This window comes from Prionailurus bengalensis, chromosome A3, assembly GCF_016509475.1.
Source record: "Prionailurus bengalensis isolate Pbe53 chromosome A3, Fcat_Pben_1.1_paternal_pri, whole genome shotgun sequence".
Taxonomy (NCBI): Eukaryota; Metazoa; Chordata; class Mammalia; order Carnivora; family Felidae; genus Prionailurus; species Prionailurus bengalensis.
The window spans coordinates 51983224-52000472 of record NC_057354.1 but is presented as its reverse complement, the minus strand read 5'-3'; the positions used below and the strand labels follow the sequence as shown (position 1 = coordinate 52000472).

At 37.5% G+C, this 17249-nt stretch overlaps 1 protein-coding gene across 10 annotated transcripts in view; it reads left to right on the top strand.

The window, feature by feature from the left end:
- Positions 1-17249, top strand: part of LIMS1 (LIM zinc finger domain containing 1) — a 155917-nt gene that overhangs the window by 135577 nt on the left and 3091 nt on the right. For 6 of the 10 annotated variants that reach the window (XM_043553181.1, XM_043553185.1, XM_043553184.1 and 3 more), the window contains exons 3-10: positions 9375-9441; positions 10245-10365; positions 10789-10938; positions 12322-12472; positions 12984-13076; positions 13850-13898; positions 15214-15289; positions 15478-15670. In XM_043553181.1, coding sequence (XP_043409116.1) covers positions 9375-9441; positions 10245-10365; positions 10789-10938; positions 12322-12472; positions 12984-13076; positions 13850-13898; positions 15214-15289; positions 15478-15625 — 855 coding nt within the window. In that variant the 3' untranslated portion in view covers positions 15626-15670. The remainder of the gene's footprint in view (positions 1-9374; positions 9442-10244; positions 10366-10788; positions 10939-12321; positions 12473-12983; positions 13077-13849; positions 13899-15213; positions 15290-15477; positions 15671-17249) is intronic. The other 4 variants (XM_043553182.1, XM_043553180.1, XM_043553186.1 and 1 more) reach the window with 1 other exon arrangement.

The window sequence follows — 17249 nt, the reverse complement described above, 5'->3', positions numbered from 1 at the left end:
GTTTTTAAGTTGATAGAAACCCACAAGATAATTTAAGAATTCTAGGTTATATTCTCTATTGCTCTGTCTAAAAGAGGTGGTGAATACAGAAGAAGCAGTGTAGATTTTAGGGTCTGACAGCCTTGGATTGAACCCCAGCTCTACTGGCTTTGGTGCAAGTTATTTAATATTTTTGAATTTCAGTTTTCTCTAACAAGGGATTAATCACATGTGTCTGATACGGTTATGAGTTTGAACCAAGGTAGCATGCTGTGTTCTGGAAGCTGTCCTGTGCATTGTAGGATGTTTAGTAATCTCTCCCCACTAGATCCCCAGTCCTGACAACCAGAATATCCCTTGGGGCGCTAAATCACCCTCAGCTGAGAACCATTACACTAAACAATGAGGGTTATGATCTTCACTAGGGATATAGCAAGTCCATTGTAAGTGGGTGTGTTCCCCATGTTGGTTAGGCAGTACTCTCACAAAATAAAAAACCTTTTTATAGTTCTGTCTCTCAGAATTTGACTGCAATTAGAGCTAATTCTTGTTCCATAAATTAAAAAAATTTTTAAGCTTTATTTTTTTTGAAAGAGAGAGAGAGAGAGCGAGAGCAAGCAAGTGGGGGAGGAACAGAAAGAGAGGAAAACACAGAATCAGAAGCAGGCTCCAGGCTTCGAGTTGTCAGCACAGAGCCCGACATGGGGCTCAAACCTGCAAACAGCGAGATCGTGACCTGAGCTGAAGTCAGATGCTTAACTGACTGAGCCACCCAGGTGCCCCATATATTTAATTAGAAAGTATTTCTAGACAGATTTCACTTAAGAAAGACCCTCAAGAGAGCCTACATTTTTCTGGTTTAAATTGACACAAGAAAAGATAACTATACCGTTCTTGGATAGTCATCATTCAACTATTCATAATGAAAATATCATCCTCATTTAGCAGAAGGCAAGATAAATTACCTGTGTGGTGATTAGTACTGGTTCCACTAACTGAAATTTATTTTTCTCTTTTCAAATATCCTACTTCTGTGTTTTAATTTTAAACAACTTTTAAATGTTTATGATTCCAGGGGCGCCTGGGTGGCTCTCAGTCAGTTAAGCATCTGATTGTTGTTTGCAGCTCAGTCCATGATCTCACACATTGTGGGATCAAGCCCTGTGTCTGGCTCTGTGTTGACAGTGTGGAGCCTTCTTGGGATTCTCTCTCTGTCTCTCTCTGCCCCTCTCCCACTTGTATGCACTCTCTCTCTCTCAAAATAAATAAATAAAAATTAAAAAAATAATAAATATTAATGATTCCAAAAAATATTTATCTTTTAATTTTGTCTGTATTAGAAGGTAGTGATCAGGGCAGTAATAAAAACATGTTCAAACAATCATGTTGGTGGTATTGCTTGCCACCCCTAACACCCCCAGGAGTTGAGGTGCTGTTTCTGCTTCCATGTGTCTCTTGAGAGTAAGGTCACCTAGCTTGTTGTGTTAAGTCACAGTCCTTAACCTTGTCTAGAATGTAGTACTTTATGTGTGAATAAATGTCCCACAATTCCTGATTTTAGAAGACTTGTGAATTACACTAATACTTTTATTTCTGAGCCAGGCACTATACTTTTTTTTTTTTTTTAGTTTTTTAATTTATTTGGGGAGAGAGATTGCACGCGTGAGTGCAAGCAGGGAGGGGCAGAGAGAGAGGGAGAGAGAAAATCCCAAGCAGACTCTGCATTGTCAGTGCAGATCCTGATGCAGGGCTCAATCTCACAAACCAACAAGATGATGACCTGAGCCGAAATCAAGAGTCTGATGCTTAACCAACCGAGTCACCCAGGCGCCCCTATACTAAGTGTTTTGTAGACTGTTATTCTTGTTGTTCTTCTTTCATTTGATTCTCACATAAATCCTGTGAGTTAGGTACTTTTTTTCCCAACTTACCTGTGGCCGTGATGAGGCTCAGAGACCTTGACCACGGTTAACTAGTGGGGACGTGGTCAAATCAGGATGTTAACTCATGCCTGCTTGTCTGCACAAACTGGGTTCTCCTCCACTAGGATGCACCAACTCTCACTGAAGTTGAAATGGTTTCCTGGGACTGATATTTTATCATTCTGAGAGATAATGCTCTCTTGTATGTGGCCATCACTACTTTTTCATCCAGTCATTCAGTAAATATTTATGGAAAGCCTACATTGTAGGGTATACTGTGTGGACCACACTATACCCTAGTTCTGGGAGTGAATACAGTTTTCACAGTGATTTGGATAGAATTTGATGATGACTTCCATGCTTCTGTTCCTCATTTTCAGATTAGGAAAATTTAGAGAGGTCAGATAAATGTATGAGTTGTATACAATTAGTGATTTTTGCATTTGGAATTGTAATTTGCTTCAAAGGGAAATCTGTTTTCATCAGTACTGGTTTTCATGAGTTACCAGTATGTCTAGTCATATTCCAATACATATGAAGAAATATTTGTAAAATGACCAAGTCATTGGTGGCATGAGCAGGCTGTTTAAATGCCATTTCAGAGGGGGATACCCGCTCAGCCCAGAGGTCCTAATGCTAACAATATGTTAGCCACCATAACAGCTCCCAATCTAACTTTGTGACATCTCGGCATATCTCCAGTAAAAGGATTATCTTAGTATTTCCCCTAAGAAGGTACTTTTGAGAGTAAAATTGAACCAACAGTTAAAGGGTGATATAATTCTACAAACATTACAAATCAGGATGGACTGGACCAAGAACTAGGAACATGGTGTGCAGCCTTTCTCATTTTGCCATAGTACACATTAAATTCTTTGTTAATACTTCAGATTTCTTTCTCTCTCCTTAGTTTGAATTTCCCAAATGTGTCCTTTTTTTCCTATCACAAAATGCAAAACAGGAAAGACCAATTTATAATGAATGATTTAGTAGAAAGATGGTTTACAAAGGGATTTCTTCACTCATTTCCTCTTAGACAGAATCATGATTACTCAGGAAGGCTGAACCCTGAGAAGGGAGGTCTGGTTGGGAGGAAACTTCCCAACTAGATGAGGAGCTTATCTGCTGACCCACTCAGTTCAAAGCAATTTATGACAAACCAGTACAAATCACCAAGTGAAGATCGTCAACATTTGCACTTGCCTTGAAATGAGACTACCAGCTAAGTTTCTAATTCTGAGCTTTCTTTAAAGCAGCAGGATCAAGCCCCACCCTCCTCGAAAGAGAGTCTTCACAGAATTCAAACATAAAACATAAAGCAGAGCTATTTTTGGTTGGAGTTAATCCTCCCCCAGACTGAACAATCCCTGTTCCAGGCAGGTGGCAGCAAGTAGGGTTCTTAGACATTCCGTTTCAACAATAGTAATTAATTAATTATTGAATATTGAATATTCAATATTCAATATTGAATTAATTCAAATTAATATTTCTTATAAGCTGAGGGTGTTTTAAACCAGTTTTGGGTTGTAACATGCAGTTACCTAGAAAGGTAGTACTTCTGAAAGTTTGATTTTTTCAAATTTCTGATTTCTGATTTTTCATTTTTATCCTAGAGTTTTACTTTGGATCAACTTCTGGCCTTTCTCCTAGGCTTGGATATCAAGCCCATAACTGTGTTTGATCATGTCTATACCTGTACAAAAGAGGCGCTTGTTGTAGCAAAAGAAATTCTCTTGCATTAGTCCTCATACAGGATAAGCACAGCCCAGGGTATGCAAAGGGTTTGCATTATGGATGGTTTCAAGGGATCCATTTCTGGACCCTTGTATTTTGGTTTGAGAGAACTAAATTTTTGGATTCTTCTTCCTAAAGTTGATTTCTCTGATAATATATTTGTATTCACAGTAGCACTTGATTTTCCCCCTTCACAAGAGAAAGGAATCTCAAATCTTACTGTGATTAATTGCCCCAGAACACCAATAAAAAGTCATTAGTCAGGAGTCCTCAAACCCATAAGGCTTCTAGTCTTTCCCTGCCTTGTGTATTTTCTTTGTTTTTTTTTTTTTAAGTTTTATTTACAGTAAAACGTTGCATTGCGAATAACTTACTCTGCAGGTGTTCACAAGAAGAGCAAACATTTCTAATAAATTTTAACTTGATAAATGAGCAGTGCCTTGCAATACAAGTAGTACATGATGCCAAATGTCACATGATCACACCTGAGCCAATGGTTCTTCAAATGTGCTTTGATATACAAGTGCTTTGGAATGCAAGCATGTTTCTGGAACGAATTATGCTTGCAAACCAAGGTTTTACTGATTTATTTTGAGGGAGAGAGAGAGCACGGGTGTACGTAAGTGGGGTGAGGGTCAGAGACAGAGAAAAAGAGAATCCCAAGCAGGCTCCACACTGTTAGCATGGAGCCTGATGCAGGGCTTGATCCCACGAACTGTGAGATCATGACCTGAGCTGAAATCAAGAGTTGGACTCCCAACCGACTGAGCCACCCAGGCAACTTGCCTTCTGTATTTTCTTGATAAGGATGAAACCTAGCTTTAGGAACTGTGCTGGCTGTTCTGGGTTCAGATTTGTAGCAGATTTGTAAATGTAGGGAGTAATCATGACAACTTCCTGTTAAGACTTTGTCTTTTTTTATCTTTAATTTCAAAAGGACTCATCCTTTTTCTTCAGTTTTATTAAAATATGGTCGACAGATAACATTAAGTTTAAGGTGTACAACATGATGACTTCATATGTATATGTATATATTGTGAAATGATAACCACAGTAAGGTTAGCACATCCATCACCTCATGTAATTACTTTTTGTGTGTGTGTATGGTGAGAACATTTAAGATCTACTGTCTTAGCAGACTTCAAGTGTGCAACTTCAAGTGTTGTTAACTGTAATCACTGTGCTGTATCTTAGATGCCCAGAATTTACTCATTTTATAACTGGAAGTTTGTACCCCTTAAGCAATATTTCCCCATTTCCCTGATCTCTCCAGGTCCCAGTAACTATCAGACTACTCTGTTTCTAGGAGTTTGGCATTTTTAGATTCCACACATAAGTGAGATCACACAGTATTTGTCTTTCTCTGCCTGACTTAATTCTTTCAGCATAATGCCCTCCAGGTTTGTCCATGTTGTTGCAAATAGCAGGATTTCCAGGGCATATGGGTCGCTCAGTTAAGCATCCAACTTCAGCTTAAGTCTTGATCTCATGGTTTGTGAGTTTAAGCCCCGTATTGGGTTTTGCCCTGACAGTGAGGAGCCTGCCTGGGATTCTCCTTCTCTCCTGTCTCTGCCCCTTACATTCCCCTTCTTTCTCTAAATAAATAAATAAATAAATAAATAAATAAATAGCTAGCTAGCATGATTTCCTTCCTATTTATGGCTGAGTGGTATTTCATTGTGTATGTATATCACAGGATTTATCCTTTTAAAGGGAGATGTCTGTGAAAGCAAAGCATAGAGCATTGGTAAGAAATTATGAACATGATGCGTATATGTTAGGAGCCAGAGCCAAAACAGAAGTCTGTGACTCTCACAAGGCACTGAGAGGCTAAACACCTTGACCCAGGTCACACAGCCAGTCAGTGGTTTAGCCAGAATTTAAACTCAGGCATTCTGGATCTATGGTCAGTGTTCTTAACTTCCACTCTATGCTACCTATTTGAATCACGTCTTAAAAGACTTACTCAAATTGCAACCAATCCTATTTTTTTTTTCTACCTTCTGCTAGCAAATATAGTATATATGCTAACTGCTGGACTCATTTTGTTTTTGTCTTAAGCAATATGTCTTTCTCTTTCATTAAATACAAACTAAAAGTTGAATGTTTCTTTTTTTTTTTTTTTTCTCATTAAACTATGTTTTAATGGTCTCCAAATTCTGTGACAGATTTTTTTTTTTTGGTTGTTTCCATTAAAAAGAACTGATTTTAAAAATTATAATAAACCTGCCACACACACATAAGTGGCACACAAAACATTCTGTTTTCCTACTAAAAATGTTGTGATGCATTGTTATCATTAACCAGTCTTTGCTATTAAACCTACATGGCCAGGGGCACATGGGTGGTTCAGTTGGTTGAGTATCTGACTTTGGCTCAGGTCATGACCTCATGGTTCTTGAGATCAAGACTTGCATCAGGCTTGCTGCTGTCAGCACAGAGCCAGCTTTAAATCCTCTATTCCCCTCTTTCTCTGCCCTTCCCCTGCTCACACTCTTTCAAAAATAAAAATAAATAAAAAATAAAAAATAAATCTTTAAAAAAAAGAATAAAGCTACATGGCCAGTTGACACCAACAGTTCTGAGCCCAGTCTTTCAACATGGATTAAGACTAGGGTAGCCGATGGGGCGCCTGGGTGGCTCAGTTGGTTAAGTGACTGACTTCGGCTCAGGTCATGATCTCACAGTTCATAGGTTTGAGCCCCACATCAGGCTCTGTACTGAACACTTGCTTGGAGCCTGGAGCCTGCTTCAGATTCTGTGTCTCCTTCTTTCTCTGCCCCTCCCCTGCTTATACTCTGTCTCACTCTGTGTCTCAAAAATAAATAAATATAAAAAAAAAATTAAATTAAACAAAAGACTAGGGTAGCTGATAAAAAAGTTTATCGGTTCCAACTAAATCAGTGGAGTTGTTTCTGAGTCTTCATATTTGATTTCTCTCTTTTTAAAAATTTTTTTAATGTTTATTTTTATTTATTTTTTTTAATTTTTTTAATGTTTATTTTTGAGACAGAGAGAGACAGAGCATGAACGGGGGAGGGGCAGAGAGAGAGGGAGACACAGAATTGGAAGCAGGCTCCAGGCTCCGAGCCATCAGCCCAGAGCCCGACACGGGGCTCGAACTCACGGACCGCGAGATCGTGACCTGAGCTGAAGTCGGACGCTCAACCGACTGAGCCACCCAGGCGCCCCTAATGTTTATTTTTGATAGAACACAAAGGGAAGAAGAGAAGAGAGACAGGGAGACACAGAATCTAAAGCAGGCTCCAGGCTCTGAGCTGTCAGCACAAAGCCCAACACAGGGCTCAAACCCACAGACCATGAGATCATGACCTGAGCTGAAGTCAGTCACCCAACCGACTGAACCACCCAGGCACCCCTTGATTTCTTTTTTTAATTACTGCTAAAAGCTAACATCTGATTTCTATATATGTTTGTAACATCCAATAAAGGAACATACTTACTTCATAAATAACTTCTGGTTGGGGCTACCCACAGTGCATTATGACAGAGAACTGGGTAATATAGCATATCAATTTATGATTATCTGTTTGTAACTTCTGAAAACAGATTCATTGCATTAATTTAAAAATTAAAAAAAAAACGGGGGCATCCAACCTGGGTGGCTCACCCACCCAGGTGGGTGTCCAACTTCCGCTCAGGTCATGATCTCACGGTTCATGAGTTTGAACCCCACATTGGGCTCTGTGCTGACAGCTCAGAGCCTGGAGCCTATTTCGGATTCTGTGCCTCCCTCTCTCTCTGCCCCTTCCCTGCTCATGCTCTGTCTCTCAAAAATAAACATGAATTAAAATTTTTTTTTAAAAACAGATTCATTAAACGTATTAGAGTTCATCCATTTGAATTTCAAAATGAAGTAAGCCTTTTTCTGGCACAAAATAAATCTACTTGGGCTGGTCTGCAGATTAAGCTATAGTGGATATGTTCAATAAATTGAGCTAAATCTGCAGCTAATTTCCACAATTGACCAAATTTAGTTGACTACTGCTACATCACTAAAAATGGATTTTGATAGTCAAACAATATGCAATATGTGAACATTGTAAGGAGTTCAAAGATTCAAAGGGAGACATGCTATAATTCTCATGACTTATTTATGTGAAGAGGGTAAAAAGCAGCCCCCAAAATAGAAATTCATGTTGAACTCTTCCATTGGTAAGTCCTATTTATCTGTGGATACATGGAATAATTGTGAGAGGAAGGGGAGCCCTGCTTATCTCATTAGGAGACACTTTTCTTTTTTTTTTTTAATTTTTTAATGTTTATTTATTTTTGAGAGATAGAGTGTGAGCAGTGGTGTGGCAGAGAGAGAGAGACACAGAATCCAAAGCAGGCTCCAGGCTCTGAGCTGTTAGCACAGAGCCCGATGCAGGGCTACAACTCATGAACTGTGAGATCATGACCTGAGCCAAAGTCTAGTGCTTAACCAGTTGAGGTACCCAGGTGCTCCACGATAGGCTTTTTAAGTAAACAAATAGTAGAAAGTAAAATTTGACATTTGTACACATATTCATGTTTTAACTATTTGTGTACTAATAATTATAATGATAACTTAATCCAGAATAAAAAGAATGTTTTTAGCTTTTAGAGTTCATGGGTTCAGGTAGTAAAACAAATTTTAAAGTTTTGTTATATACATTTTAATTGCCGAGAAGTATGGTAGGGTGATCTGTTAAAGACTTTAGTATGGAATTTAGGAAAAAATATCATACCAGGATAAAACTTTGTGGAAAATGAAATGGAAATAGTTCAAGGAGAGAAGTAGAGGATGTGAATTTTCCAACTATTAAAATAGAATTAAAAAAAAAATTTTTAACGTTTAGTTTTTGAGAGACAGAGAGAGATAGAGCATGAATGGGGGAGGAGCAGAGAGAGAGGGGGAGACACATAATTCAAAGCACAGAGCCCGACGTGGGGCTCAAACCCATGAACTGCGACATCATGACCTGAGCCAAAGTCAGACGCTTAACCGACTGAGCCACCCAAACGCCCCTAAAACAGAATTTTTTTTTTTTAATTTTTTTTTTTCAACGTTTATTTATTTTTGGGACAGAGAGAGACAGAGCATGAATGGGGGAGGGGCAGAGAGAGAGGGAGACACAGAATTGGAAACTGGCTCCAGGCTCTGAGCCATCAGCCCAGAGCCTGACGCGGGGCTCGAACTCCCGGACCGCGAGATCGTGACCTGGCTGAAGTCGGACGCTTAACCGACTGCGCCACCCAGGCGCCCCTAAAACAGAATATTTTTAATGGGTTTTGGCCTCATTTTAAAATGTTTAGATCTAAAATATACTAGACTATCTACCCTTTGTAAATATTTAAGTTTATAATACAACATTTCATATATCAACGTAAAAAAAGTGGGAAACGGTTTGTGTATATATGTGTATTTTCTAGGGAGAGGAGTCCACCGCTCTCATTAGACTCCTAAAGGTGAGTCTGCAAGCCAGAAAATAGTTCATCATTGTTAGATGAACTATTGTTCACTGTACTCTGGAGCCATAGTACCAGTTGTTGAGTGTATCTTTCCTGTACCCACATGCAGGTAGGTGTAGGGAAAGTACAAAAGTACATCTGCTTTTAAACATCTCAGTAGAATTATAATTCTTAGGGCAGAGCTCTTAGTTCAAAAACATCTTTCCATATGTCTCCACAGAATAATTATATTCATCCTGTGATTGTTTCATCTGTACAAGCTGATGGTACTTTCTATTTCAGTTTGAAGGAAGGAAGTACTGTGAACATGACTTTCAGATGCTCTTTGCTCCTTGCTGTCATCAGTGTGGTAAGTTTTACTGCTGAATAGCAGAGTAAAAAGTGAGTCTCAAAATTATGTCAATGGTGGAAATGGTGTTTAGTGCTCATTATAAATAGCATTCAGGTACTTTATACATCCTTTTCCTTATCATTAATATGTAACAAACTGGAAGAGTATCAAAACCCAGAGAGAAATGTTTTTTAAGGACATCTAGTGTAAAGTTTTTTGGGGATTGATTAGGACTTTTATTAGATGATCCTTTGGAATATTCTTGTCCCCTGTTAATTCAGCCTTTACTCGCTTTTGAGGTTGCCAAGAGAGAGACAGAGAAAACATTGGAGGGGTGCTTCACATGCTTAAGGATTGCTGTGTGTAACACAAGTGTTTAACTTGCTTGCATTTTAGCCACCTCATGGGTTGCTAGCAGCTTTACTGGAGAGTCTCCAGAAATTGGAGAAACTAAGTAGAATGTTCTAAAGTTTAGTGAAAGAAGAAATTAAGTATAGGCTTCAAGAAAATGTGCTGTGTCAGCAATGACCAGAAATAAACAAAAGGCATTTGAGAGAGCCCAGTGTATCATTGAGAAAAGGAAAATCAGATTCAGAGATGTGATAAGACAGCCCAAAAATTTGACCACAGAATCAAAACTAAGGACTCAGATGAAATAGAGTTTTTTCCTAATGCAGTGCTTACTGTGGTCGATATGTATGTAGAAAGTCCCTAGCTGTGGAGAAAGGTTTAAATGTGTTCTTTTTCCTTGCATCTTTTGCCTTACTGCTTTCAGCAATAAGACGCACCCTGGACATCCTTTGTGTGTTCCTTTCCCACAGGTGAATTCATCATTGGCCGAGTTATCAAAGCCATGAATAACAGCTGGCATCCTGAGTGCTTCCGCTGTGACCTCTGCCAGGAAGTTCTGGCAGATATTGGATTTGTCAAGAATGCTGGGAGGTAGGAGTTTTCCATCCTTGTTAGGTGTGGGTGGAGAAGTAACTACTGCAAGGTCATGCCTGTTTTCCCCTAGGGCTGTGAGGAGGTGCTTTCAGGCACTGAGTTTAAGGTATGGGGACTGCAGCCTGTATTGGCTCATCTGGCGGCTGTTAAGAGAGGACCCTAGAATTTGTGTCCCTGGGCCAACAAAAGGGAGATACGTAGTTAAGATGGAGTTTCTTAAAGATCAGTTGGATTATTTGGGTTGGAATAAATAAATTTTCATGTAAAAAATAGTGGCTTGATTCTGCTGTTAAGCCAAGTGTGATTTTTTTTTTTAATTATTCACTTCTTTTCAGAGACAATGAGAAGCATATTTCTTTTTAACTATTAGAACCTCAGATTTTAAACTTAAGTTTCTAAAAAAGTGTTGGCTCTGTTTAGACATCTATGTCGCCCCTGTCATAATCGTGAGAAAGCCAGAGGCCTTGGAAAATACATCTGCCAGAAATGCCACGCCATCATCGATGAGCAACCGCTGATATTCAAGAATGACCCTTACCATCCAGACCATTTCAACTGTGCCAACTGCGGGTACTGCAATTTCTTCCCTTTTTATTGCACAAATCGTGGAAATAAAGTAAAACATCACTTTTTTTCTGTATCTTTTACTCCAGCACACCAGATTGTTTTTCTCCACCTTGTAATCTGGAACATTTTAAACCTATAAAGAAGTCAAGAGACTAATAAAAGAATACCTACATACCCATCATTGAGTTTCATCACTTAACATTTTGCCACATTTGAGTGTGTGCAGCACACTCTCCCCACACCCTGTGTGTGTGTACATATAACATATATACATATACCTTTAGTATTCAGTTAGTGGTAAAATTTAGTTATCCCAAAAACTGTTTTGATCACTGTGCTTTTTCAATACAGGATTTAAAAAAAAAAAAAAACCTTTAAAAAGTCTTCTCTTTGTACATATATAACTTTTACAGTTGTAATACTTAGGGTATTATCTTAAAATATCTTAAACTACATTTATTTAATTTTATTTACTTCTAAAGGGATTTTTTTTCTTCAAAGACTCATAAATTGTTCAGCTATGATTTTTTTAAATTTGCTATCTAAAAATTTAACGGGAAAAGTTACTTTACTATAATCAGTTTGAACATACATGCTAAATTATAGTGGGGGTGGACAGAGATAAGGTAAGCTAAAGATCAAGAAAACAGCTTTGTGCTATGAGTATAGCCACCTCATTTATTTTGGGATTATCAGTTTGTACCTTATTTCATTTTCTTGCCTATTTCCCTTTGGTGGAATTTTTCTCTGTTCATTTGTCATTAGTACTTCTGGAGAATTACTTAAAACAGATGAAATGTAAACAAGTCCATTTGGCTAATTAGGGCCACCTCTGCCTAAATGTTAATATTGATGCAGGAGACTGAAAAGAATAGTGAACTTAAGCATTTGTGGGAAGGAAGGTTCTGGGCATTTCTTTTATTTTCTGTTAACCTGTAACTTAAAAGCTGGTGACAGTTTAAATAATTGTTAGTAAATGGAGCTAATCTCTAACTTTAGACCTCAGTTATTTTGTAAAGATAACATCTCCAAGTCTGTCCCAAGCACTGTGATGATTCTTCTCTAGCTTTTTCAGGAAGACGAAAGGACTATCATGTGATCATAGACAAGGAAGTGATAAATATGACCAATGTGATGGTATATATCTGACTTGTTTGTACATTTTATCATTATTGCTTGACATTGATGTTTTGATAGGAATCTGAAACCGGTTCAAGCCTATTAATTTAGGTTACTGTGAGCACTACTAAGAGTGGGGAAAAGAAGGTTATGGGGATTGTTATAGTGAGATCTTCAAAAACCTGCTAAAAAGTATGTCAGTCTCCTCAGTTGCCTGTTTTTCTCTCTCAGTAGTAGTATTCAGTTGGATATATTTCTCATGGACAGGAAGGAGCTGACTGCTGATGCCCGGGAGCTGAAAGGAGAGCTGTACTGTCTGCCATGCCATGATAAAATGGGGGTCCCCATCTGTGGCGCTTGTCGACGGCCCATTGAAGGGCGCGTGGTGAATGCTATGGGCAAGCAGTGGCATGTGGAGGTGAGTCGTAAATGGTGGAAGGGTTAACTAGTACTTTTGAATTTCCATCATTCAGAGGTGCTGGCAAGATTAGGAAATTTTAAAGATTAAATACGGACATTTTCAAGACAAATGACGTTGTAGAAAATTAAGAATACAGAATATACACACTTTTGTGATCTCTCAGTAATGATATAGGGTGTGCTTTTTTGTTCTTAAATCCTTCTCGAGGCAGGAGTGTCATGGTCCATTTCCAGCAGCAGCCCCTCCCTTATAGATGATATTAACATGTTGACCTCTTTTCTCATTCTGTGTTGTTTAAAAAGGCTGTGTCTTAAAGTAACGTGTCAAAAACTCAAGACACCTGAATTAAGTTAAGACTGAAAGTGTCCCAGGGTTACCCCTGGCCAAATGAAATAACTACCTCAAACTTTCATGTACCTTCTCTGAGAATAATTTAACTTTGGGGTTTTACTTTATTAAATAAATAAAATATGGCAGCTCAAAAATTACCTCTAGCAATTTTTTTCAGCATTTTGTTTGCGCCAAGTGTGAAAAGCCATTTCTTGGACATCGACATTATGAAAGGAAAGGCCTGGCATATTGTGAAACCCACTATAACCAGGTATTGATCATACTTATTGGATACTAGATATACTTTTATAAGTTTGAGCTTAATATTTTAGCTACAAGGAAAGCTCTTGGAAAATGTACATTGGACTGTAGATTTTATTTTTTAATGTTTTACTTGGGAAATAATTTCAGAGTCAACGGAAAGGTTGTAAAATAAAAATATGAAGAATACCTATGTACCTTTTACTTCATCATTTGCATTGGCCCACTCTCTGTAAAAACACACACTTAATAAATGCACAGATCTTCATATACAAATGTATGTATTCATATATACACACATTTTTTTGTGAAGAATTTCAGAAGTTCATCATGGTCCTTTACCCCTAGTTACTTCAGTTTTTATTTCCCAAGAATATGGAGTGGTCTCACATAATCATAGTTAATCAGTATTGATATTGTATTATATTTATTCCAATTTTGTCACTTGAACCCATAATGTCATTGAATCATTTTTTTTCCACTTCAGTACTAGAGCCAGTCTAGGGTTGTCATTTCCTTTAGCCTCCTTAAATCTGGGACATTTCCAAAGCCATTTTCTGGGTTTTGATAGTGATGAAAAGTAAATTATCTTCATTGTAAAAAGTAAAAACTAGTCAATGCACTTTACTCATTTTCTCTAATAAGGGTAAATTCTGGATCTAGGTAGCCAGCTGTTTATTTTTAAGTGGTAGAAAGAACTGAAACTGTGTTAAATGTTTGGTGTTCTAAACCTTAGTTCTAACATGTCTTGAATTTTTACCACTTTTTTTTTTTCATTTTCAGCTATTTGGTGATGTTTGTTTCCACTGTAACCGTGTTATAGAAGGTGATGGTAAGTATCTGTAGGGATTTTATATGGCATAATTTTGTGTCAAAATTATGACACAAAAACAGAAAGAGATTGATTACTATTTGTCATTTGACCATTATCAGTTACTTTTTCTTTGGCATATTTCTCAAGTAATTCATAGCAGAGATGATAATATCGTACAAGTTGGATTTGTTACTCCTTTATGACAATACTTTAGGGCAGTGCCTCAGGCTTGTTACAGTATGTATTGTGTGAACCATTCATGGCCAACCTTGAGATCTGTTTCTATTTCCATGCCCTGGATTTATAGAACTTGGAAGCTGTAGAGCAGTGTTTATTAGGAACAGCTTAATCTGCCTTGGTAGTTAGCAAGAGTCACTTTAACCCTGCAGATTCTAAAACCTGGCAGTTTTCTGTAGACATTTCTAGCACTTACCAGCCTTGTATTGTAAGTAGGCAGGGCTGATTAACTGGGACAGAAAGGAAGCAGCTGTGTTTGCTAATAGCCACTAGCACGGTTTTGCCAGAAACTTCCTGGCAAAGTTTTAAACATTCCTGTTTTCAACATGCTTCATGTTTCTCGTCAGAAAACCCAACCTGGGAAATACTTTGTGAAACACTGCCCATGATGCAGTTTGCAAGAGGATTACTTCAGGAGAGCAATCTTTAGTGCCATAGAAAATAAAACTTAGCTCCCTCCTATGTGACATAGTGGTCAGGTGAAAGAAGCTGTCAAAGGAAGCTCTCCTTTTTGTCAGCTATGGAAGACAGGCAAATAAGTTAACATCTGGATTGTTTTTTAATTACTTATCTAGTCTATATTTCTTTGTTGGGCCAGTGGTAGTGGAGACTGTGCTGGTAGGCAGGGCCTGTGCCAGAAAAGCTCATCTGAGTAACGTAATGCATGTAAAATACACACCGCACCATGCACAGAATGAGAGGGCAGGCTTTGGCGGGAAGGTATGGTACATACTGTTTATGTGCCTCACAGGATACTCTAAAGGGAAGAAGAAAAGTTTTAACTATAAATAAAGATTGAAAAAGGCAATGGTAATCTTCCTTAAGATGAAGCCTACAGTCACGGAAGACATTAAGTGCTCAGTTTTTTTAATAATGTGAAAAAATAGCCTTTAATTAATTTATTAATTGGATTGATTCAGTAAACATTAATTAATGGCACTGAGATTTTTAGTCCTGTGATTCTTTTGCAAAAAAGCCTCTCAGAACCTCTTCTAAGTGTTGTGGAGGCACCCTTAGCTCTGTTTGAGTTGAGGATGTCAGCTCTGCCACTTTGAACGCCAAAGTGTGTGACCATGTGTCTTTGCTCTTTCTCCAGTGGTCTCTGCTCTGAATAAGGCCTGGTGTGTGAACTGTTTTGCCTGTTCTACCTGCAACACTAAATTAACACTCAAGTAAGTCTTCGGTTTAGTCCCGTGTGAATCCTAAGACCAAAACTTTAGGTTAACATTTTTTTAAATAGAGTATTTTTAAAAATAATTATCTGATTCCTTATTCTTTCTATTTAGGCCTCTGAATGTAAAGGTTCTTCCTTTAATTGTTTTATGTTGTTTCTTGTATTCCTTCTTTGTCCTGCTCAAAGGGATAAGTTTGTTGAAATTGATCTCAAACCAGTCTGCAAACACTGTTATGAAAAAATGCCAGAAGAATTTAAGAGGCGACTTGCCAAACGGGAGAGAGAAGCAAAGGATAAGGACAAGCAGAAAAAGAAAAAGCCAGTCTGTTTGTAAACTTTTCTGTCCCTTCTATCATCATTTTCACTACTTTCTTCTTTGGTTAGTCCTTTAGAATGTGTTTTGTTCTCTTTTTGTCTCTTGCTTTTTTGTTGTCTCTTCCTTTTGGCATGTGTTTGTAGCTGCCAGAGATGGAAATACAAGTAGTTGTCCTCTGTAGAGCTGGGCCTTTTGGGTAATTACTAAGATTCTTCTTTTTTTTTTTTAAGTAGATTCAAAGGGAAGAATTCCAATCTCTATTTAGTAGATATTAGGGAAAGTTTTAAAGTATTTTTCTCTGATAATTGCAGCTTTTAAAATCCTGGTTTTCAGTTTCTTTGCCTAAAATGATTTAATTGATAAACTCCAATCATCACATGTTCTAAGTTCTGCATTAAGTTAAATCCTTTCAGCATGTTTCATATCTAAGCAAAGACCATCTACTGTACATAATAAGAGCTCTAATGTCTTTGGTGTATGTAATCTGCTTTCACAGAGTACCCATATGCTACTGTTTATGGATTCATTTTCTTGATGTTTTCAAAGCCTACTTACTTTATTCCTGATTTTTATGGGAAATATTTCAATCTTTGAAATTCTGTTGAATTCCTAGCATGATTGTCCTTTTTTCTTCATGGTTATCACTGTGTTCTGCACTCCAACGAAAGTTTTTTATTGTTCCAGTTCTCGTGTTTCCTTCTATAAAGAGGAATTAAAATTCAAATATAAATTAAAACAATTGAAGGTTTGCTTAGCAGTATCTCTGAAAGCAATGATAATTTATTTCCCTCATTAAAAAAAATGGCAGTTTTAATAGCTTTTGTTCTAAGAAGTCTTTGGGAGAATATTGTAACTCATTAGTACTATTTAAATCAAATTGTCAATGGAAAAATAAGATCATTTGAATTTCTATCAGCATCAAGAGCTCTGTGAAAAATAGCTAGAGAATAATTTCCATGTAATGCTGTAAAATAAAAGATTTTTCATTTTAAATATAGTAGGAATTAACTTTGTTATTAACCTTATTCTTTAAAATTACATCACCTGATTTAATCATTTGTCATAGATAACAAAGTGCCACTAAATTTGTTCCAGAAATGCTGCCTAAATACAAGTTAGGAAAATGCAAAAGTTACAAGGTTGTGCATATACTCAGTTCACAGTTTAGGACCCTCGATTTCAACAGTAATGAGCGATTGTAATGGTATTACCAAGTGGAAATGCATGACAGATACAGGAGGCTGTCTAGAAACCTGTGCTCTCCAAAACTGTTTTACAAACAAATTGATAGATAATGTGTATTGCTCTAGCTTTTAAAACATTGAGTTCTCCATGCAGCTAACCATTCACAAAATGGAACCACAGGCAATCTATTTCATTTCTGTTTTTTAAGAGTGATTAAAAACATTCTTGTATCTCCCCTACCAGCTTTTCTGTCAGACAACCAACCAAAAAACCATTATGATTTCAGATTTTTTTGAAGATAATTTTTTTGGTGCTGGAGGTAGGAGGCAAATCATTTCATGCAAGGAAAGATAAAACCTATAGCTCCCTAATTTAAAATATTAAGTACAATGATATTGCCTTCAACAAAGAGAAAGTCATTCACATTACAAAAATACAACTCCTGGCTTTTAATAAC